The sequence below is a fragment of the Cloeon dipterum genome, chromosome 2, assembly GCF_949628265.1.
Source record: "Cloeon dipterum chromosome 2, ieCloDipt1.1, whole genome shotgun sequence".
NCBI lineage: Eukaryota > Metazoa > Arthropoda > Insecta > Ephemeroptera > Baetidae > Cloeon > Cloeon dipterum.
The window spans coordinates 9,414,002-9,437,608 of record NC_088787.1 but is presented as its reverse complement, the minus strand read 5'-3'; the positions used below and the strand labels follow the sequence as shown (position 1 = coordinate 9,437,608).

The following is a 23,607-nucleotide window of genomic DNA, read 5'->3' as shown; positions in this document are numbered from 1 at the left end:
TAGCAAAACAAAATCCTATTTCAATTGGTGAGGCTTTCCCTGAAAAGCCTTTTATATTTGGCCGATTTGCCAGTTCACTGATTGTGAGCTGCAGCGCGTCTGCTTTTCACGGCGCTTTTAATCCAGTCTGATTGATTCGCAATTTGTCAAGTGGAGTGGATCGCGATTCGGCGATCGGACCGATAGCAAAACTGCACTGCGATCGCGTCGCGTCGCGTCGCGTGCGATGAAAAGTGTGCCGTGCAGAACAGAGAGCTGCGGATGCGAGCTATAGCTAGGCGACACCGGCTAAAAATAATAATAACGCGCGCGCGAGCCGGCGAATGGTGCGCGGTGGAGTTGCAGTTGCGCGAGTTGAAATCCCGGCGCCTTTCTCTCGACCGGTGAAAAAGCGGTGGCTGCACGCTCGGCGCTCCAGTCTGCCGTCGAGTGCAGAACACAGCGGACAGCACAGACACAAATCCCCCAGCACCATGGAGAAGGCGGACTCGATGGCCACGGTCAACATCAAGGAGTATCCTGACAATGTCTCCTACACCACAGAAGCACCCCCAGTAAGCAATCATTGTCTTTAGTTGCTCAATAATTTATTGTATTCTTTTGCTAACATGATAATTTTAAAGTTTAGCAGACTTGTGATGGAGTATTCAATTTTCTGTTCCTGATTTTTAATGTTTAGGCAATATTATTTTAGGTTTTTTCCAAGTAAGGTTTATTTTTTAGCAACAATTTTCGAGTTTATGAATACTTAAATTCCAGGGAACGACACTCCTATATTTAACGAAGCAATTTTAATAGTTAATATTCTTTTATTTATTTTTATTTGAGTAGATTTATTAATGACGAGAGTTGAGAAGGATTTAGAAATTTTTGGCCTCCATGATACAGTTATTTAAATTTATTGTATTAAAAAATAGCTCCAAAATATGTGGGAAATTCAAAAAAGGGCCTTTATATAAAAGAAAAATTAAATTTTTAACATTCTATTCGGTACTTCCAGTGTTTGCCTGTATTTTTATAGAACACCCGACGATTTGTGCCACTTTTTCTATATTTTTTTAATTAAATAGAAAAAAGATAAGTAGGAAAACTGCTGCTATATTAATATGCTCTAAAACTTTGGAGCAATTCTTTTTAAAATGAATATTTAAACATCCTATATTTATAACTTTTAATTAATTTTGAATTAAATACAAAAATAATGACCCCTTTGCTCCATTTGGAATTGTAACTGTACTTTCTTTGCGTTTATATTCGGTACAACGTTTTTATTGTTAATTTAATTAGTATTTTCCACTAAATAAAAAGCAGCCCAAGTGAAGCATGAATTTACCGAGATTCTTACATGATTTAAATTTATAAATTTCTCAGAGACTTCGTCCGAGCTTTCCTCTTCCCTCTCAAAATAATATTTTTATGGATTGAAAGAGAAAACTGATAATTCCCGTTCTAAAATATCCTGTTTCCTCTATGGGAATTCAATCGAGTCAAAAACGGAAGCCGCTCAGCACAATTAGAGAACGGGTGAAAGGCTAGAAAAAAATAAGACTACACGAGTTCGAGTTGTGCAGCGGTACACTGCTCTGTGAATCCTTTCGTCACGCTGTGACATGCGGCTGAAAAAGAGCGAGAAGAAAGAAAAGGGACTCTTTGTGCGCTCCAGTAACCCATAATGCGCCGCCAACGCTGCATAAACATTGGAGAGCAAAAAACAGGCCTGCGACTTTTTCTCAACCAAATGCGCGGCGCCGGTCTAGCGGTTGAGAGTGAATTTCGGCGCCTTTTCATACCGCAAATAATGGAAAGAAATCACATACTCAACTTTCTCGCCGTTGGGAAAGTGATAAAAATCACACTTTTTCCATGATTTTCACGCGTTCAAATCTCAAAAGCGTCTTCTGTTTGTTTTGTACACAAAATCCAGTGACTTTTGAGTCCAACCATTAAATTTCAAATTTTAAAATTGTCACAAAAAATAATTGGTTTTAATTACTTTGTTATCTAGCGCAAATATATTATGTATCCTATTTTTCTGCAATACTGAGCGCCTTCAAAACAAGAAAAGCAGCACCGTTTGGCCTTGTATTTCTGCATTCGCCTCTCAAGCGCTGAAACTTAAGTCGAGACCTTTGATATTTATCACAGAAAAAGGTAACCTTATCTCGATCGCGCTTGGAAAGGCTGAAACAAAGAAGTTAGATTGAAAAACAATTTTAATTGCCGTGTAGCTTCAATGCGAAAAAATTGACTACAAAAGGAATAATTATTGCAGAAGTCAGGAAATATACATTTTTTTATATTTTAAATTTCAATAATGAATGAGCTCATCATTCGCAAAACGAAATTCAAGGCAATTTAGCACGATCATGTTAACTTTTGAGTGGCTTACTTCTGACCTTGTACCGAGGCGAATGCGAACACATAGCAAATAAACACGAAGTGCAGGCCGCTCTCGCAAAATCTAGAACGCGAATTTTCATTTGCATCGCTCATTGGTGGCCCTCATTGTCAGCAGCCATTGCCTTTTCCGTGCCATAGCAACAGCGAGCGCATCCTCCACTCGACCTCTCATATTAATTGCAACTAACCTTTTGACATTGAGCATCACTCCTTCCTGATTTGTTTTGTCACATTGGTGAAAAAATAGTAATTACATGAACTACATGGCAAAAATTAAATTTCAATTAAAAAATTACTACACACACAAACAGTAATTGTGTATTTTTAATTAAATTTATTTTCCTTTTCCCCAAAAATTTCAAATGGGATGGGAGGAAAATTATTATAAATAGATTGTGCTTCAAGGATGGAATAATGGAAGGAATTAATTTAATTAATTATTTACTGTTTTCAACTTAAATGCCACGTTCTTGGCAGCTTCTGGTTTCGTGTACGGAGGCGGATTTTCAATGATTTTTCGATGATATCATCCACGTATACAGCAAAAGCCACTGAGAGAAGTGACTTTCACTTTTGGTCGGTCAGCGAGTGTGTATGGTGTTGCTCATCTATCCCACATCTCGTGAAGCACAACGAGCCCGAACAAACAACCAACACACATTATAATGCACTTTAGTAAAAAGCGGCTTGTCACACTCGCCGCTCAAGGATGACTATTGTGTAATTTGTCGCGCTTGCATGTGTTTATCTAAATTTGGTGTAAAAGCCAATGATGCGCGCTTTTCGAATGAGAGAAAGTCATATTAACGATGATTATATGACAGCAGATTAGAGGAAAATCTGTCTCGATTTGAGTCAGGAAACGGACCTGTTTAAAAATCGGCAACATCCGGCTGCATTTTCAATTTGTGGTCATGTGGTAATTGCATGCTGTGCCTCGCCAACCGTTGCATCTCGGCTAATTTGCCCGCAACAATCGAAATGTTAATTGTATTATTCTCACTGATTGTTTTTCGAAACTAAATAATCAACAGTAGAGAATCATTGGGAATTTAATCGATTTGTGTTTTTATTTTATTGTGTTAGGATTCGGAATCGTTTGACTGTAATAAGGGGAACTTTCTCCTTGCTCCCGGCGCTGAAACACATTATTATCAATGCAATGTCCCGCAGCGGTGAACAGAAAAGAGTTCGTTGCACTTGCTGGTTTCGAATCCATTGGTTAATAATAGGTACAATGCAACTGGTCGTGTTTATTCATTGTAAAAAAACACAAAAATTAAACGCGGTTGAAAAATACATTTGAAACATATTTAAATTGTTAAAATTATAACAATACAAAAAATTATGTTTGCCTAGCGCTACTTTTATTTTTAAAAATGTTTTTAAAAATTATCAGATTTTAATTTTGATCCAATTTTATTTTCAATTAAATTATTTTATTAAAATGCATAGTTTTAAATTAATTTTTTTTAATTTAGTTTTACAAACAAACTAAAAAAAAGTCCCTTTAAACAATAAATTTTGGCAAACTCTATAGCTTTTTAATTTATTTAATACACAAGTCTCATGTTATTGATAAGCGATAAACTCGTCATGCGTAGCCTCTGATACAGTCCTGTTAAATTACAAATCAGAAACACAAGTTGCCATTGCCAGCACAGTAATTCGAACCGTGCCTAAAAACATCCGTGTCAACCACGTCAATTAAATTAAAGAGTCATCAACGCGACCAGAAGCGAGAGAAAGCCGCGACCCGTGACAAAATAACCGCAATTCGCGGGCGGAGCTTTTTGCTCAAACGTCGTACGGGAAATTACGCTAATTGGCCCGAAGAGACCGATTGCGTTTGGCTTGAAAAGACAATGCAGCTCAAGTGGCGACGCCCGCTCATGTTCACACACGAATTATGTGACTTTAAAAAAACGACGAATTTTTAAATTACTCCGTGACGACTGCATAAACAGTTCACATTGCGCAATTTTGTCTGACGCAACCGCGACTTTTGTAACCCGCATATTATGTTGACCGTTTTATTTAAAAGAGCCAAAAATGGTATGAAATTTTTGCAAATTACTGCAATGTAATTTAAAAATTGCATATGAGGGTAACCCTTTCACCTGAGTTTTAAATTTCTCTTTGTTAATTCTTTTGATACGCCAGAAATTGCCATCTCGTTCTTCAAGATCATTTATTTGTATTTAGCTTTGGAAAACAGTTCTGGAAACTCCTACAATGTACTCTAAGCAATTGAACGCCTCTCGAACTGAAATTTGCCACCTTGCCTCAATTTGCACATCGTAGTTGTCCTCGTTCGGTTTTCTCAGGTCTTTACTTTTAGTACACTGCTGCTAATTTAGAAACACGAGGTGCGACAAGTTGCCCAAGCTGTGTGTTTTCTAATTAAAACCATATGACTCACACAAGTAAAGAGTGAATATATATTTTAACACCAAGAGAAAATTTCCAGCGAGCGTGAGAATATTGCCTAAAGACCGAGTAAAAGTAGTTCTGCGTGAGCAACAGAAATAAAAATTGCGGTTTTTGGAGCACTTTCTTTGAAGAGAAATAAAATTGTATTTTTTATAAAGATGATTGAAATATCGACTTAATTGCTATCTGTCGTGTTGCAAATCTCTGTATTCAAAGTGTTGACCCAGATGATAAAAAAGCGCATCTAACACCAGCTATTGCTGAAATCACAATGCATTCATTCAAATGTGTGTTGAGCGGCAGAAAGAAAGGATGCACTTTATGGCTTGTGTGTAATAACAGAGTTCGTTCACCTTTGCTTATTTGCCCCAGCGTTTTTTAACCATCTGTCAGTGTCGCGGAAGTGACACGAAAAACGGATTTTAACAGGATAAGAGAGATATCAACTGTAAAAAGAGAAATCTGCACGAGAGGAAGATTATTTGAAGATCTTTTAAGTGCATTAATTTCCAATTATGGGTATATCAGAGAGAAAACCTTTGCCGCTTCTGACTAAACACACAAATCAATTTATTTTCCCACTGTTTCCCCTTTGAAATGGATTTTGTATTTTTAAGATTTATATACAGACAAATTAAAATAAATCATTCCGTTTGGAGATTTGAAATTCAGTTTGTAAATTATTCCCTCATCTTGTAAATTGTAGAGCTTTTCTCAGCATTTGTAGAGTACCGTTTGAAAAATTGCTTTTTGAGGCTGATTAACAGTTTCGATCGTTTTCTTGATGTTGCAGGCGTACAAACAGCCGCGTGCGACTACAGTGCAGGTTGCGAAAATCGTTGCGGTCACAGTGATTGTGGCCTCGGCGATCATCGGAGGCTGCATCCTCGCCTCGGCCTGGATCCAGAGTCGTGCCACCTGCGAACTTCTTTTCATGGAACAGCAACTGCAGCAGGCTCAGGTGATCATCAACCTGATTTTTTTTATTTCCATTTTTCCCCCCGAGTCTGTACCGAAATGTCAAAAGGACAACTAGTGGGAAGAATATGCTCGAGAGAAAATAATGAACTCAATTGATGCTATAAGAAGCAAGTAGAGTCTATTTATAGCTTGCCTGTCAGGAAAATCTAACGGCGGTGAAACTTTTAAAAAGAACACGGAGTTAAAATGAATAATGCTTGACCCGGAATGAGGAAAATGATCAAGCTTACAATTTTGGAGCTGGACTATAATTTAATTAAAATTTATTTTAATTATTTTAATTATTAAATTTACCAAAAGGCAATATAGAAACGCTAATTTGGTTCAAGATATAATATCTCCTTGGTTTTATCTATTCCCTCAGAATTTATTTTTCTCTGTGGGAGAATTCTTTGACTGACAGCCGTTTTCCAGCAATAAAAACCATTGTTTCCTGCATTTCGTTAGCTTTATTTGTTTTGAGTTTTGCTCTCTCTCGTGTGCGAGGTTTGGATTTTGCTCGATCGTGAGCTGCATGAAGAGCCGAGAGACTACTGCCTTTCACCCATCACGACTGACCCACTTGCAGGGCGCATCTCGAGAATACATAAAAGCAAACCCGACTTTTTATCGCGACCACTCTGTAGTTTTAACGCAGCCCGGCCTGAGTATACCTACGTTTCTTTCCCCGATCGTCGGCGGATAACTGAAATGTGTGTCGCAATCGCCTCTAAAGGGGCATGCATGCTAATTGACAATTAAAAAAAGGAAAAGTGGAGCGAACAAGAATTTTAAACTGCACTCTCGAACTCTGGAGTTCTGTTCTTGATAAAACAAAAACAGCTTCCTGCATGACAATTAATAGGTGGAGCCGAGTTGAGCTTTCTTTTTTTAAATTTAATTTTAAATATTTAAATTTAATCCTATTTTCTTAAATTCTTTATCTGGGACTTGAATTATGATTTAAATTGACTATTCTAAATTGAATGATGTAATGCATTTCCTTAAAAAAAATCAAAACCCACCGCAAAAATATTTAATTGCATGATTTTGGTGTCCATTCAATAATTTGCTTCTCAGCTTTGAATTTTAACCATAAAAATTTATTGTATTTTTTTTAACAGCAACAATTGGACGGAGACAGGCCTTCCTTCCAGGCCCTGGTGCAGGACAATGCCGCTGAAGAGTCCAAGGAGTCATCGACCACGACTGAGCGCGCCGCCGAGGAGCCGGAGCAAAACATGGTCAAGCTGAACAAACTGCCGCTGCAGCTGGACTTTGACGAGCTGGCTGGCGTGAGTGGAGCCTCAGGGTAGAAAGAAACCTGAAGATATTAATCAAAGGTAATCCGCAGGCGTTGATGGACAACAATCAGAGGGCGCACATGAACTGCGTGGTCGAGAAACGCCGCTCCGAGGAGCTCGTGGACCACGCGCCCCGCGCCGTCAGCCTGCCCTTTGGACTGAACCTGACCACCCCGCCCAGGCTGGAGCACCTCACTGGCGAGAAGATGGTCATTTCCTGCGAAAGCGGACGCGCCCAGGAAAGGTGAACTCGCGCGTGAAATGATTAAAAATGGGGAAAAAATCAATGCAGCTATTTTATACGAGTTTTTTTTTTAATTCGAAATGTTGGCCCATTAACGTTTAATGCAGAATTGATAAGAAACACTTTACAGCATAATATAGAACATTTTTTGGGCCTTAGTTCGTTTCAACGCACATATTTTTATTTATAATTTACCTTTTAACTTGAAAATAGTTTTGAAAAATTTTATTTTTTTATTTTATTCTATATTTTTGCACTAATTTAAAATTTAAATAAATCTAGAAATCAATGTGTTGTTTATAAGGGTCTTTAATTTGATTAATGAGTTAGGAGCTACAAGGTCTTGTAATTCTTTAGATTATATCCAAAGGCTTAAAGGTCAAATTTATGCTATAAACTTTTTATAACACGCGCGTGACAGAATTTCCATCTGTTTATAATATATTTTAATTCAATATTTTTCCGGATCGAACTATCAATATTTATTTTGCTATTCAGAATATTTTTAAATTTTTGAATCCGAATTTAATTTTTCCTATTGAAAAATAATATTTATAAATTTATTTTGTCTTATTCCGTTTTAAATTTAGCAAGGCAATTATTAAACCCGGTGCTAGTACTTACCTTTTCTGACTATTGAGATTCGATATAAAAAGAGTTTAAATAATGTTCCTTTAAAAATTACAATTTTTAAGCTTTATTTAATCAAGTTTCTCCCACAGGCACATGCCGGCGCCACCCCAGCACCCTCAGGCGGCCAGCGTGCCCCTGATGATCCCTCTGCCCGGCAACCCGATCCACATGCCCATGCCCTTCGCCCACCACATGCCCAACCAGCAACACAACGAGCTTGGCGACTCGCACCCCATGGAGCACATTGAGATGATCGTGGCCCACCCCGTGATGGATCACCAACAGCAGATGCACCCCGCCCAGTCGAGGGAGATGCGCATGGCCGTGTTCCAGGACGAACCCATCCCTCAGGAGTCGATGAGACCTCACTGTAAGCTCTTTGACAGTTTCTTTTTAATTGATCTGAATTTAATTATATTTAAATATTAAAAATTCAGTCCAAAAAACACATATTTATTCTTCTAATTTTTATTTCTATTCAATTTTCCTTTTTCAGTCTTAATTTTTCTCATTTTCTTTTGACAGATGTGCAGCCGAGGTCTGTTCCTAGCCAACCCGACTTCCTGAACCAGAAGAGAGCGAAGCGCTGTGCTTGTGACTGCAACTGCTAAATGCGAGCAGTTTCCAGTTTTTTCGAGGGTTAGGGCGGTTTTTATTTTTTATCTTTCAAAATTTAATTACTGCGTACTTGATTGAACCTTCCGAAAGAATTTGTCTGACCAAATAAAAAATATGATCTTAATTTAAAAAGTACACATTTTGTGAGGCTGTATTTTGAAATAGCTTTCAAGCGTATATATTTGTAAAGAAATCCAATCTGCGTCGAGATGTATGATGTATTTACGAGAAATAATAAAGTTTCCAAAAAATAGGTTACACAGGTGACTTTTATTTATTTATTTGCTGCATTCGAGTAGTTACAAAAATATTTGCTAATATAAGGGGATCTCAGTGTTCCCCTTGGAAGCAGATCCAAAAAGACGAGACAATTTTGCTACTGCGACTTGAGCAAAATGCGTGTGTATGTGGCACAACTTCAGAATTAAACTGGTACTTAAAACTATACATAGGCAAATAAAAATTTAGCGAATTCACAAAAGATCACACAAGTTGGACGGAATAAAAACCAAAATATTTCTTGGGCGTGTACAAAAACCATAAAAAGATGTCGTTGGATAGAGAACACAAGAAAATACATTGACTGGAAATTTAGTTTAATCACGTTAATAATTTTCTTAAGCTTTGAAGACGGCAAGTAATCAAAGAGGACCTTAATTACTTGGAAAATTGGCGTCATAAAATCGACTTAAGCACACTTTTATGATTTATATGTGTACAAAATTAACGATTTTTTTTTTCAATATTTCCGCTAAAGAAAAATTTAAATTTAAGTTTTTCTAACCCTCCCTTTATATTTTTTGTTCTTAAAAGGGTTCGAGAAACTTGAAAAACAGTTGAGTCTAGTAAATTAATGTAAATAAATTTGCAAAATATTGCACAAGTTAAATCAACTTTCCATCCATTTTTTTAAATGTTTTTAAAGTTAGCCAAAAATGTTACAATATCGCCATTTTCCACGGAAGCGTTTACATTTTTGCCAGGAAACCCGGCTTTTTTACCCAAAATTCAATAAAAAAGTGGCTTTTACAGGAGACTAAAATTCACAAGTCTAACAAAATAATACAATATTTGATTTCACTGTTTTGTTAATATCAGTCATCATTTTAAGCTGCGTTTCGATCTCTTTTAAAATTGGAATGCTTGGTTTAACTTAAAAGGAATGATATCTGCACGCTAAAATTGCAGTGGTTTGAGGTTATAAATTGCACGTGGGAAAAAAATACCTAATATCTGACGAGAATGCGTTCCTCCCTTTGTCATTTGGCGATTGATTCCATTTCAGGCGCATATGGCTCATACCGGAATCCACTTCTAAGGGAAAAGCTAACGTGGTGCTGAAATATACACAATAAAATAAAATTAAACTAAATTTAAAATTATTGCTATCAGACGAGTCCTTGACAAGTAAATTTTCTTTACATTTTTAACTAGATAATTGTCAAATTTGAATTAAATCTACTTACCGCGGGGTTATCCAAGAGGCAGTGTAGAGCTTCAACAAGTTCCTCGAACGACGGTCGTTCGTCGAGGTCGACCTGCCAGCACTGGAGCAGCAGCTGGAAGAGCTCATCCCCGATGTGTGGCAGCTGAGGCAGGATGAGGCCGCGCATTATCCGTGCAGGCAGCTCCCTAGTCGGCACGTCAGGGTACGGCGTGCCTCCCAGAGCCAGCGTCTCCCAGGCCACGCACGCGAACGCCCACACGTCACTCTTTGACGTGAAGTGGCCGCTGCGGAAAATCTCCTGCGCGGTCCAACGCGTCAGGTCGGTCGGGCTCTGCAATTTGTTAAAACAAACGTTAAAAATTTCTAGCGCAAGAAATGAATTTATGCCATATTTCCCCTGTGAAAACCTAAAATTTGCGGTGGGAGTGCTAAAAATTCCCTCTACTATGCAGATTTTTTCTTTTAAAATGCCATTTGCCGTCTCAATTTCTCCAAAAAGTACTCTCTGACAATTTTTCGAGTCGAGGTCATGAGAAAATTATTAAAAACTGAGGTGCAAACATTACCTGCAAGAAACTGGTTAAATTAAAAAAAAAACGAATTTGACCACTGCACTGATATATTTTTAAATGCAGGTTTTGCAATCCTGAGTCAATTTTAACCAGGGAAATAGAAATCTGCTAAAAATATGGTCGACCGTTGCAAATTTTGATAGTCAAGGTCCTCATATCTAATTATTTTCAACTGTTGAAATTTTGGCAATAATTACAAACAGATTCAATAAATAAATTTAAATCAATAAAACATATGTTTTTTTTAATTTTACTTCTGATTACAATAAAGTGATGATATAGCAAATTTTAGAGCACTTTCTGTACTTAATGCTTTAATTTTTGTAAGTGGTTGAAGATTCATCAAAATATTTAAGGCGCTGTTAACGTCAAAAATTTAACCTGCTATTCAGCCCACAAAAAATATCCAGCTAAATCCGGCAAAATTATTCAATGCAATAGATCGTTTTTGCTAACTGTTTGCTATTTCCTGCATTATATCTTTTGATTTTGTCTATTAAACATAATATGACATTCACTTTTTGATAGTAAACAAATATTAAACAAGAAAATAGTCTTGACTATAATTGGCTAATTTGATCCTCACCTGCTGACTTCTGCAGTACTCTGAGATTCCAATGGCGCTGATTTTTGGATTCACTCCGTCTGCCATGGCAACGTGACTGGCGCAAAGTTTCTTGTGGAAAATCTAAGATCATGGAAAATTAACTTCCTGCACATTCCCAGAAAGGCGGTAATAAAAATACCCTTTTGCCTTCCAGGAATTTCATTCCGTCCGCAACCCCGAGCAGAGTGTTCAAAATGCTGTGCTCGGAAAGGGAGCAGAATCGAGTAATGTTATCTTGCTGGTCTGGGGCAGAGTGCTCGAGAATCCTGGACTCGAGCAGAACGTCCTTCAGGGTCGCTGGATGGTGTTCGATGGCTATGTAGAGAAGGTCGGGATGTTCGCAGGTCCCGATGAGAGAGATCAGGTTGTCGTGAGAGCCAGGACGCACCAAAAGGTCCAGGTCCTTCAGCATTTCTTTCCGTTCCGCCTTGGACATCAAAACATCTGTGAAAAAGAAGTATTAGTATTATGTGGGATCTAGGATTTTTTGTTGTTAAGTCGCACCAGCTATCGAGTGGATGGCTACTGGAACAGGGAAGCCTTTTTGATTCACGCTGCCCTTGAGGACCGATCCGTATTTTCCAGTTCCGAGAAGATCGTTCTTCACGTCCAGGTGGTTCACAGGAATGCTCCAGATTTTAGCTTTTAAGGCTTCTAAATGGTTTGTTCTTTCATCTTCGTCCTCGGGAATGTATCCGGTGTGCACGTAACCATTTCCTTCCTGAAAATTCAATTGATTAAAAGCGAGAAGATTTTATTCTAATGTCCGATAATTATTTATGAAAATTTGAATTCAATAACTTAATATTTACACATTTACAGGAACCATAATTGTGATTTTACATACAAATACATCATTGACAGATGCATCCCAGCATAAATTATAAATTTTATTTTGTTGAAACGAAATTTACCGAATCGAAATGAGAATATTTAATTTAAATGTAATTTTTTTATAATGTTCAGCCCACGAAATAATTATAAAATACAAAATTTAATTTTCAATCAAAAATTATCTTTGAGAGAATTTTTAAATTATTTTAATTCTTCCCACACAAACTTGGAAAAACCATAATTTGGTACTTTAAAATTTATGAACTTCTCACAGGATTATATTTTGTCAAAATTCTCACCACTTCAAGAATTGGTCCCTGTATGGAGAGCTCCTGATTGTCGGGCAGCCTGAGGCGTCGCTGGTGAACCTTGTGTCTCATGACCACGTAAACAACGATGGACAAGACCAGCAGAACACTGAAGAAGGCGATTGCAAAGGACAAAACGATCACCATGGTCGACGGCGATGTGTCTCTTGTCACTAAAATATAATATTTATTAATTTATGATTTGATACATACAACAAAACCGACAAACCTGGACCGACGTCAAGAACAATCACTCCGTGCTGCTCGTGGGTTGCGTGAGCAAAGCTGGATTTCCGCACGCCGTCCTTGAAGCTGATAACACCCATGCTAATGTGGAAGTGACCCTCCGCGGAGAGGGGAGCGTTGTAGTAGCCACCGTAGAACTTGCCGTCACCCACCACAAACTTTGTGTCCAGGCTCTGAAATTTAAGGTTGATTTACAATCTCTGCTATTCTGATACAATATTAGAGCAGTGAAAGTGAGAGTCAAATTTAACTATAATTATTATTTAAAAATTAAAACAGAAAATTTTGGCAGGTGAAAACTAGAGTACAGAATGGAGGGAATAGCGGGAATGGAGCGATATTTCGTTTTAATTCATTTAAACGACAAAATTTTATTAATTTTTAAGAAAAAGCTACCGAATTCTAGCAATTAAATATTATTCACCGCAAAAACCTTGAATTTTTACGGGTTTAACCTTTCCCTTATCTATTATGATGAATCTAAAGAGCGTAATTTTAAAACACAACACTCACATCTGGATTGAGTTCAGCCGTGATGTAGTAGGGAATGCTTTCCTTCTGAGCCAATGCGTAAGCAAAGAGCGTGGATTCGTTGAAGGCCGTGGGCACGCTCTCATCCATAACAATGATCTGGTAGGCGGAAATTGGACCATTCTGGTTCCTGGCTGGCGTGATTTCTATTGTTATAGAATTTGCATCCTGAGACAACACTTTAGGCACTTCCGGCTCATCAGGATCTGAAGATAAAAAAATATTTTAATTACAGGAAACATATTTGGACCCTACATATGCACACTTTCTTGTCAAGGCAAAAATAAACGAACTAAAATTTTTAATAAAATAGGAAAATTTTATTCTCTATGCTCTCTATAGCATTTAGCATTTTACCTCCAATTTGTGTCCAGACTGTGGTGATGGCGGGAACGCCCAGTCCAGCCTCGGACATGGCGCTGACGGTCAGGTTGTACTCTGTGCCTGGATGCAGGGACGCCAGTCTGGCCCTCGACGAGTTGCCGGCATACTCCCACTCCATGGGCGGCAAGGGCGAGGAGAAGCCCCGCAAATATGTCAGGGAGAGGGTGTAACCCGTGATCAGGCTGTTGGCTGCTTTCGGCCGCTTCCATTTCACAAGGATGCTCGAGTCAGTCACCTGGTCCACTTTGATTTCTGGAGGCCCAGGGACTGAAAAATCAAGATAATATTATAAAGAATTTTAATTTAAATATTGTTTTAATTGTCTAACCTAATTGTCCAGTTGCATAAACAGAGAGGGAATTGGGTCCACCGCAAATCTGAGACGAATTCCTCGCGCAGGGCGTGGTGCATTCTCCTGCACTTGTGCCTTCGTGCTTCGAGCTGCAGTAGCAGGTGTCTCCGTTTTTCAAATTCGCATACCTGAATGAGTTTGATTCAAATAAATTAAGGTTTCTATCAAACATGAAGCGAATATTACCCGTAGTAGAGATTCAGACAGTTTATAACGCAGTTGTCCACTGAAGAAGATGACGAAACAGGCGAAATTTCAAAATAATTTGACTTCAATTCGATCCTGAAGCTGAAGCATCCGATAGGATAGGATTGACCTACTGAAATAAAATTTTCAGTACGTGATTTTGATCATCTTGACGGACAAAATTATACCTTCGGTCGAGCTGATACTATGCGGAAAGCAAAGCACAAATAGCGCAGCCACGAGAGCTTCCAAACTGGCCATTGTCACCGATATTTTAAGGCTTTAGTCCATTTTCACGAGAAAAAATCTGTGAGAAGAGCAGCATTAAGTGGGAATATCATCAATCTTTTAAAGCTAGGTTACAATGAGGGTGAGTAAAGCGCAGACACGCCCGACCTTCTGATTGGCATTTGATCGAATGGGCGATGAAACGTGTCAGAAAATTATAAAAAAAACAACGAGTGCAAAAAGCATCATGTTCAAATGCAAAAAATAGTACTAGAAATATATCAAAATCGGAAAACGTTTTCAGTTGCAAAATAATAATAAAAACACAAAAGGCTCACGGGTTTGACGGGAAGTTATTTTTTACTTCGCTTCGACTGCATTGTCAAAGCGGCATGAATGAAGATTGGACCACTCAAATTTGAATGCACATGACTACCTTTTACAACAAAAAGTAATTCTTCTTACACACCTGGAAATACAGGTGGTTTCCAGGTGAGGGATCTTCTCCTCTCCTCTCTATTCAAGGAACACCTGCAGCAACAGCAAGCAGTGGGTGCACCCCTGTAGCGACAGCAACTTTAACAATGCATCGAAACGCAAACGCTTGCTCGCTGCCCACACCAAAGACCGGATTGTGCCGTGAGTGACGTCACGATATTCAGCAGCCCCTGCCTGAGCTGAATCATTCAGCTACCCGAAGCGCACCAAAACAAATCACAATCAGCCAATGAGAAATCGGATTTGTAAAGCTACACCAATTACAAGCCGCCGTTTTAATGGCTGACAAAGACCTTGAGAGCAGTCCGCTGTCCGGCAGAGGCGCTGGCATCGTTATCTTAAGATGTTAAACGAGATTCCCAGAGGAACAACACCTTGATTCGCAGCATCCCTTCGCACAGGTCGATTTTCGAGCGCTTTCAAAAGGATCTGTTCGATTTTCGGTCTCTACGGGCATTTCTCTTGCCGGTTTATCCAGTGAAACGTGTGCCCCGGGTATTTTCCAGCGGACTGAATGCGAAATCAAGGTGGAGAGGCGGTAAAATGTCACAGACAGCACGGCGGAGCATCTGATTGAAAAGGACTACTAAGATGGCGTCGACTCCTCATGTTTTTGTTTGTCGGACACCCGTGCGTCGGTGGTTGTTGGCGCATTTCGCCTTGACTCTGGTGTTGATCGGCGCCGAGTGCGCGGTGGCGCCGATCCGTGACGCCGAGGCCGAGGCCGCGCTGCTGGAACGATTGCTTCCCGACGACGACGCCTACATTCCGCCCGTCCCCTGTCCGAGACAATGCGTCTGCGTGCGGGACAGCCACGTCCAGTGCAGCGGGCTCGTCGACAACATGCTTCCGGAAGACCTTTCCAACGAGACTGATGACCTGTGAGTGTCGCCCGCCGCCCCTCAAAGCCCCAAACGGTGGTGGCTCCTGTACAGGGTACAGGCGCCACCCCCTGCCATTTGCACATTACCTTTGGCTAATTTCTTCTTTTATACTTTCGCAGGCGGCTCGACGGCAATGGGCTGACTAAGATGTCCGAGTTTTTCCCTTTGCCCAATTTGAAAACCCTCACCATGTAAGTAAATTCTTACAATTTTACATAAATTGTCAAAGAGCTGAAAATTGCAGGTGTCACAGCATAATATTACGTACGTTGAATTAGTGTTTTTGAAGGGGCTGCAGGTCACGGCAGACACACCTAATTTTTTTTAATCTAGAAATGAATTTTTCTTTTTTTAAAGTAAAGCTTTGCGGCTAGCAATAAAGAGCAAGCAAGTAGTTCGTTAAGGTTATGTTCATCCTATTTGAATCAAATTAATTTTTACGAATAGTTTTAGTTATTTCCTTTTCTCCGAAAGACTGATAATAATTAGCATAAGTGAATGATCGAGAATAGTTAAATTAAATCTGATTTTTATGGTGAAATCCCAGGGATCGACACACATTACATTTAATTATGTTTTTAAATCCATTATTTTTATTAAAAAAAAAATAATAATAATTCCACCTCCCCACGGTTGAAAAGTCTGAAAAGCGTTTTCATATCGCCTAACAATATTCAGAACGTTAGTTAACCTAAATTTAAGACCTCACTTCACTTTTTGGGATAAGAAACATCAAAGGCAGGCAGGCATTCAGCGCGAACAGGTTTTGTGTTTGGCCTTTTATAAGGTCCAAACTGAATTGGCAACTAGGGTCGTAAAAACCTCGACATAATGCACAGTCACATTGTTGAGAGGATTAATAGTTAGTTGTTGCACAGATGAATTTGTCACTGCGGGGACTTAGGTGACAAAGGCAGGATCACTCGGTAGGGGGTATGAATGAGCTCCCTCTCCCGCTCGCCCCTAAAAATATTCAGTCAATAATGGTTATTTATAAAGCCAGATTTTACGCTGAAGAAGCTTGGGATTAGCCGAAATTATAATACACAATTTTTAAATTTCACTTACAAGCCAATAGAAAATTTGGAAACTGTTAATCAATTGTTTTCACGTTCTTTTTTTATTTTAATGTAAATAGAAACAATCAAATACACAATTAAGCATGAAAATGAAAAATAAATCATTAGTTAAGAACGAATGAATGTATTTTATTAAGTTTGTTGTCTCAATTTTTAATATTTTCACCAGAGCAAAAAAAATTGTACGACGTACGCTTTTTACAATGATAAAACATAAGCTTATAAATTTGTTCAAAATTATCTCCCAAATTAAGAAGACGCGAGTCTGGTGATTTTTATCGTACATATAATTAAAGATAACTGCATCAACACTGCCAAATTTAGACGACGTTCTTAATATCCCTAATACTGATAAGAGTGATCTAAAAAGACGCAAATTCAGAGGTAATTAAACCAAGTGCGTTCCATATTATCCTTGGAACTAAAGTTTTTATGGTGCAAAGTCCTTGAAAAAAAACGGAGATAACTTAACTGCCGCCTCATCTATCAGATTTTAAAATTATCTTCTATTTTCACAGGAGTCACAATAGACTGAAACGCATTTTCAAGAACGACTTGGAAATGTTCCCATCTCTGTACGCTGCTGACTTCAGTTTCAACCAAGTCAGAATGCCCCATACGAGTGCCATGTGTCCGGGAAATTATTCGTTGCGGAGATTGTAAGTTGGCTTCATTGCTATCGGGCGTTCGGCTTTTAACCTGAATCGAATTCGCAGAAACCTGAACTCGAACAAGATAAAGACTCTGCACAGAAACAACCTGGAGGGGTGCTCCAACCTGCTGCACCTGACGATTGCGCACAACAATATTTCTCAGCTCGAGAAAGGATTCCTCAGCAGCATGACTCAACTGGAGTATCTGTAAGATTAAATTATTTTGCGAATTACACTCTTGTCTGACTTTTAGTGTTGTTTTATCAGTGACTTGAGTAACAACAACCTGGTGAGCATCGACGGCCTCACATTTGGAGGGCTGAAAAGTTTGAAACATTTGATACTGAAGGATAACCGGCTGCAGAATTTGTCTGATGGCGCGTTCTACGAGCTTGTGAGCCTCGAAAACCTGTAAATAAATTTCTAAACTAGTGATTGATCAGTTTCTAAAGAACATGCTCGGTTCTCAGGCAATTGTTTAAGAACCACATCCCAATATTGAAGAGGGGCTGGATGTACCTCCTTCCATCGCTGAAGCATCTCAACCTGTCGACCAACAGCATTTCCCACATACAGAAAGATGCTTTTGAGGACTCCAAAGAGTTGACTAATTTGTGAGTTTGCATATATTTAGTGAGTTCTCTTGCTCAATCGTGTGTTGGAAATTGCAGGGATCTTTCAAGCAACATACTCACCTCGATTGGCCCGCGCGTCTTCAACCACCTGTCCAAACTGAAGAGGCTTGACCTGTCAAGTAATGACATGTCGGACGTTGACCCAACCGCATTTGATGACCTCTCCAGCCTGGAATCTCTGTAAGTTATCCTGAATAGCAGAATAATGATAGATCTAAAGGTAAAATGAGTTTAAAAAAATACGGGCCTGGATGACAGATCATTAATTAATTTTTCTCTGAGCTACCATTTTGGAAGCTTTTTTTAAATATGTAAAATCTGTGCGTTGGCTAAATAATTATTAACATTGATTAAATAAACTAAACCGACAGTATATTATTTGTTTACTTGTCTTGGAAAAAACCCAAAATTCTTAAAGGAAATGACTTAGTTTTTATTTAAAAAAATATAGCGAGAAATATTCACCTTTTTACTACTTAATCAATAAATTCCTTTGTTGATAATTTTCTATTCATATTTCTTCAGCATCCTGAAGCACAACATGCTGGCACACGTGGTCGAAGACCCGTCTGGCACGTTCAGCAAACTGTCAAGCCTGCTGATGCTGGACCTGTCGTCGAACGACATCACGTCCTTCACCAACAAGTCGTTTGAGGGCCTGACGCGACTGACGAATCTCCTTCTGAAGGACAACCCAATCAAGACAATGGGCGAGAAGGCGCTGAGCACCGTGAAAGTTCTACGCACGCTCGAAATGAACTCGCACCACCTGCTGTGCTACTGCAACCTGGACTGGCTGCCAACCTACCTAGTGCGCTACGGCCTGAAGCCAGACCTCATATGTGAACACCCGCGCAGCCTCAATGGCAGCCAAATCCGGCAGCTGGCGGCTGAGAGTCTGCCGTGCGTCGGATACCCCATTCCGACGATCATCGAGGGGCCCGCCCCATTGGAGAGCAAGACCGGCGACAACGTCACCCTGGCCTGCAGGGCCTCCTCGCCAGTCAAGGAGCTCATGACCTTCATTTGGAAGAAGAATAACGTCGTCATCGCCACACACAAGGGAGAGCTGGACACCTCCACGGACAGTGCGGCCACTGAATGGCAGCAGCACTCACTCATTCATCTAGGCAACATTGGCTTTGACAACTCCGGCTTCTACCAGTGCATTGTCTCCAATGGCTTCGGCACAAACTTTTCCGCCAAGTCCAAACTGGACGTTTACTGTGAGTTAATAATTCATTTGATATTTTGGGTAAAATCAGTTCAAAGATTCTCCTGGTGTTATATTTTTTAGAAGGAAAATTTCTACGTTTTTATTATTGGTGAATTAATTTAAGTTAAAGCGTATATCATGGCTGGAAATCATTAGTGGTAAATTTTTTGCGATTCATTGACTTATTGAGAAATATTCGGAGCAGAAACTAAAATTGCCAAAATGGATAATTAAATTCAAAATGTCCAAATCGACGTTTTTTCAAACTGTTTTCTCTGTTTTCCGCAGCGATGCCGGTGTTTTCCAAGGTGCCCAAAAACTTGACTGCAATCACAGGCACAAGTGCAAAGCTGGAGTGCGAGGCTCATGGAGAGCCAAAGCCAAAAATCTCATGGGTCAAGGAAAGGATCCCGTTCCTCGCCGCTGCAGAGAGAAGGATGCACGTGATGCCAGATAGCAGTTCCTTCTTCATTTTAACCGTGAAACCCGGCGACTCTGGCAAATACAAGTGCTATGCTGATAATAAAGCTGGTAAAGTGTACGCCGAGGTCTACCTTGAAGTATTAGGTACGTTAACAATTCATTCAAAATACCGTATGTGTATTAACAATATTTTAAATTTAATTTCAGATCCGCCAAGGTTCGCAAAGCCGATCGAAAACAAAGACGTGATGCTTGGCGAAACGGCAGTTATCGAGTGCATGGCCGAAGGCCTCCCAAAACCAAAACTGGTGTGGACCAGGGACGGCCAGCAAATTGAAAAGGATGACCGCCACTTCTTGACTGGGGAGGACCAGCTGCTGATCATCGTCAATGCAGGAAACACAGACAGTGGTCTGTACACGTGCGAGCTGTCCAATTCAGCCGGCAAGTTGAGCGGCACGTCGCGTCTCACAGTCATTCAAAGTAAGTTACGGACTGGACAAAGTCTTATGGATAATTTTGTTAATTGATTCCATCACAATTATTTTCTGTACTTATATCCCCTTTACGAGACAAATTGATTGATGGTTTGTATAATTTTTTAAATACATTCAGACTTTTAGTATAGTAAAAATTAATTATTGCATTAAAATAAATACATAATCCTGAAATCTGAATTTTTCATCTTTTTTTCGATTTAGCAAATGGTTTTTATATGAATTGGTTTAATATTTACTTAAAATATTTTTTAAGTTCAATTTTAATAATTATTCAGTGATAAAATAAAAATATTTAATAATTAACAACAAATAATTGCGCAAACATATAACGCATGTTAAAAATTCGTAAAATAAAATATTAGAACTAAAAAATACAAATAAATCTTTTAATTGTTCTCCTGGAGAAAAGTCTGCATAGCAAATTTCCCGTTGATTATTGAACTAAATTGTAAATTGCCTAATTTTCAAACATTAATAACGAAATCCCTATAAAATCCCTTTCTTTGCCTTGAAAGCTCGATTTACCAATTAAAACTATAAATTTTAAAAGACAGGACAATGCATCTATTTTTTTTTTTTTTAAATATTTTCTAACGCCATTTTTCAATGAATTTTCCAGGAGACGTGTACACAAATGAAAAGAAGACCAAGATGTTCTTGGTGTGCGCAGCGGTGGTCGGCGTCCTTGTGACATCCATGATTTGGGTGATCATGATCTACGCGTTACACAAGCGGCGGCAGAACAACTCAATGGTGCCGCGGGACCTGCCGATGGTGACGCTGAACACAGCGCCGATGGTGTCGTCGCAACCGGATGCGGACTCGTCGGACAGCGGTCACGGCGACTCGACCGAGCAGGCGCGCGATTACTCGAGCGGCTCGGACATTGCCGCCGAGGAGTTGGAGGAGGAGCAGCCCATCTACGGGAATGTAGCCGCCGTGGCGCCGACCATGTTGACGTTCCGACCGTACAACGTGGTGCGCAACCCTGACTACGTCTCCAGGGAGGAAATGGCCGCTTGCATTCCCAGGATGGTCTGACTGACTGAATTTTTTAATTTCATTTCTCTCTTTCTCTGACGCAGGGTTGCCAAACTGTTACACTCTGATAATAATTTAAATTTTTAAGAGTACCTTTTCCTGTACTTGATTCTAAAGATTTCCAGGAAAACGGGTTTTAATTTTGCTGAAAATTGTAAGAAGTCGATCAAAATTGGACGATCAGATAGCAGGGTTTAATTTTTACCCCGTTAGTGGTTTCTTTTTTGATTTCTAATGAATATGAATATTTTAATATGAGCCAGTTGCAGTTCAATTTTTTGCCACGTGCAATAAAATGCTTTTTTTGTGAACGTAATTTAAAAATAACAAATCACAAGTCTAAATTCCTGAGATTATTTTTTAATAATTGGCCATATTTTTATTTTTAACTCATCTGCAATAAATTAGTAAAAAATAAAAATGTTGTATATTGTCAGTTTGTTTCAACCCTGCGTCTATCGTCTTCACTCAGCGCATTGACCGGGCCAAATTTATTCATCGTTCGTTTGCTTTCGGATCTCAAAATCATTGCCGAGTATTAATAATTGCTGGAGTATCTACCTCACGCGCCGAGCCGAGATGGATGCCCTCTTTTTTATGTAGCCCTGATTGAGCAGGGCCGTTTGTGATGAAATGTGATTACCTTTTATTTAATTCAACCCTGATGTACATAGTCGAGAGTGTGTGCAATACGGAAACAATAATATTCAACAGAAGGCAACTATTTATATTTGGCAGCCATTTTTACACACAATTTTTTTCTTTTATTACTTAATTGCGGCGCGCACAAGTTTGATTGCACAAAGGCGGCGGAAAAGATTGGCCTTATTTTCCTGATTGGATTGCCTTGTTGAAACTAGACTTGAAAGTATTATGCTGTCGTCGACGAACCTTGAATGGATCGCTTTTTGTTGCACGGTTCCTGACTAGCCTTACATTTTCAGATTTGTAAAAAAGGAAAATTAACGTATTGCTGTCCAGGTTGTATGCATGTGCCGTGCCTATGAAAATGATTTCGTGCCTAATATTTTTACCGCATGACGATTTTTTTTTTTATAATTTTTCAACGCAATGACGACCCTCAATGTAATTCAATGTGTAGCTTTAGGTTGGCGAACATTCGATTTGTAAAGAAAATCTCTTCAATGTCGAGAAGAACAACTTGTATTCTAAATACAGGTGCTTTGAACTCCTGTGCTCGGAAATCGAGATGCCAAAGAACCCGAAATTACTAAGTTTAGAACAAATGTTCCTCTGAGCCTGATTACCGGTTTAAAGAGGGAACAAAAATCCGAGTTGCAGGAGTTAAATGAACGCGCTAAATTCACTGTTGAACTTTTAAAGGTTAAAAGTGTCGCTCGTCAACCGTGGCAGCAGCTGGTTTGACCGGGATTTTATGCCATAATTGAATATTTCTTAAATGTGTTCCGTGTCCTCCCGGAAACCCAGTGCTGCCGTCTTCAAACGCAACTTTTATACTTAAACCTCTTTAGACTACGAGAACTAACTTTAAAAAGAAAGAGCAGCGTGCTTTTGGTACCTTTCTAGATTTTAAAAAGACGAGCTAAGATCTAGGAATATTTAGGGAAATTACGTGTCATAAATAACGTAGCCATATATATTCGCATCCAATAATCCATACGAAACGCCCCCTGAATATTTGCTAATTTGTCGAGCCACTGGCGAACTACAAGACTCATTATTAGTATAGGAGATAGATGAATGTGCCCATTTGTCCACGTGCATGTCGTACAATTTGAATGAATGTGAATGTAAAGCGCAGCGGAGAATATACATTACATTGTTGTAAATAAATTGTTTCATTTTTACTCAAAACCTTTAGTTGAATTCGATTAATGGGAATTAATTCATGAAGTCCAAAGGCCATTTATATAAAAAATATGAATAATTTCTTTGAAATACTGTGCAAAATATCAAGCGAGGTGGTTATAAAGTAAATTATTGTCTCTGTATTTGGATATCTTTAGACTTTAGTTTTTACATTGGATTTTTCGACCTGGCGAAAGTGAGCGAGTGAGATTTGTTATCAAAATTTCTTTAGCTTCCCACACACAGCATAAAACAAACTATTTGATCTACTTTAATTGAAATAATAGGAGTAAAATTTAAGTTACCCCTTTGGGTTGAAAATGAAAACCATCAACTTATTAGTGAAATTTATTCATAGAAAATTAAGATTTAAAATTAATAAAATGGTCATCGTGGAGATGAGGCCTGCAAAGCTTAATATCCGCTGTACATTACGGCTAAGCGGTATTTTACTTCTCAAAACTTCGATGATAAATACCTCTCCATCCAGAATGAATATGCACAGAACTGATTCAGTAAATTTTATCTGCTTTTGAATTTTTTTCTATGTTATATAAACTA

General features: G+C 38.9%; 3 protein-coding genes across 4 annotated transcripts; 2 read left to right on the top strand and 1 right to left on the bottom strand.

Annotated features, from left to right (window-relative positions):
* The first annotated feature begins 308 nt into the window (after positions 1 to 308).
* Msr-110 lies at positions 309 to 8,850 on the top strand. Its single transcript, XM_065477713.1, has 6 exons — positions 309 to 554; positions 5,627 to 5,794; positions 6,918 to 7,088; positions 7,148 to 7,341; positions 8,064 to 8,344; positions 8,500 to 8,850. Exons 1-6 carry the CDS (start codon positions 324 to 326, stop codon positions 8,583 to 8,585), a joined length of 1,131 nt encoding a protein of 376 aa, XP_065333785.1. The 5' UTR covers positions 309 to 323; the 3' UTR covers positions 8,586 to 8,850.
* Wsck (wsck) lies at positions 8,844 to 14,914 on the bottom strand. Of its 2 annotated transcripts, none has more exons than XM_065477711.1 (13): positions 14,757 to 14,914; positions 14,248 to 14,366; positions 14,060 to 14,192; positions 13,850 to 14,001; positions 13,495 to 13,788; positions 13,120 to 13,343; positions 12,590 to 12,779; positions 12,352 to 12,533; positions 11,723 to 11,939; positions 11,358 to 11,662; positions 11,198 to 11,299; positions 10,059 to 10,370; positions 8,844 to 9,929 (listed from the first exon to the last, which is right to left on the bottom strand). In XM_065477711.1, exons 2-13 carry the CDS (start codon positions 14,318 to 14,320, stop codon positions 9,852 to 9,854), a joined length of 2,262 nt encoding a protein of 753 aa, XP_065333783.1. In that variant the 5' UTR covers positions 14,321 to 14,366; positions 14,757 to 14,914; the 3' UTR covers positions 8,844 to 9,851. The 2 variants fall into 2 exon arrangements, with proteins under 2 accessions (XP_065333783.1, XP_065333784.1); XM_065477712.1 differs by having other exon boundaries at positions 14,060 to 14,189.
* Positions 14,915 to 15,102: 188 nt separating this feature from the next.
* Positions 15,103 to 23,031, top strand: lbk (lambik). Its single transcript, XM_065480957.1, has 11 exons — positions 15,103 to 15,666; positions 15,789 to 15,860; positions 17,267 to 17,407; positions 17,465 to 17,608; positions 17,669 to 17,812; positions 17,872 to 18,015; positions 18,073 to 18,216; positions 18,562 to 19,262; positions 19,541 to 19,819; positions 19,883 to 20,158; positions 20,795 to 23,031. The coding sequence occupies exons 1-11, from the start codon at positions 15,377 to 15,379 to the stop codon at positions 21,214 to 21,216; spliced, it is 2,757 nt and encodes a 918-aa protein (XP_065337029.1). The 5' UTR covers positions 15,103 to 15,376; the 3' UTR covers positions 21,217 to 23,031.
* The last annotated feature ends 576 nt before the right edge of the window (positions 23,032 to 23,607 follow it).

Bases quoted from the DNA above. Each gene is read 5' to 3' on its own strand.
- Msr-110 (XM_065477713.1), top strand. From the start codon at position 324: ATGGTGCGCGGTGGAGTTGCAGTTGCGCGAGTTGAAATCCCGGCGCCT. The intron at 555-5,626 runs GTAAGCAATCAT...TTGATGTTGCAG, and splicing joins ACACCACAGAAGCACCCCCA to GCGTACAAACAGCCGCGTGC. The intron at 7,342-8,063 runs GTGAACTCGCGC...TTTCTCCCACAG, and splicing joins AGCGGACGCGCCCAGGAAAG to GCACATGCCGGCGCCACCCC.
- Wsck (XM_065477711.1), bottom strand. From the start codon at position 14,320: ATGGCCAGTTTGGAAGCTCTCGTGGCTGCGCTATTTGTGCTTTGCTTT. The intron at 14,002-14,059 runs GTAATATTCGCT...AAACTCATTCAG, and splicing joins TGTCTGAATCTCTACTACGG to GTATGCGAATTTGAAAAACG. The intron at 12,534-12,589 runs GTTTGTCGGTTT...ATTATATTTTAG, and splicing joins TGTTCTTGACGTCGGTCCAG to TGACAAGAGACACATCGCCG.
- lbk (XM_065480957.1), top strand. From the start codon at position 15,377: ATGGCGTCGACTCCTCATGTTTTTGTTTGTCGGACACCCGTGCGTCGG. The intron at 15,861-17,266 runs GTAAGTAAATTC...CTATTTTCACAG, and splicing joins AATTTGAAAACCCTCACCAT to GAGTCACAATAGACTGAAAC. The intron at 17,813-17,871 runs GTAAATAAATTT...CTCGGTTCTCAG, and splicing joins CTTGTGAGCCTCGAAAACCT to GCAATTGTTTAAGAACCACA.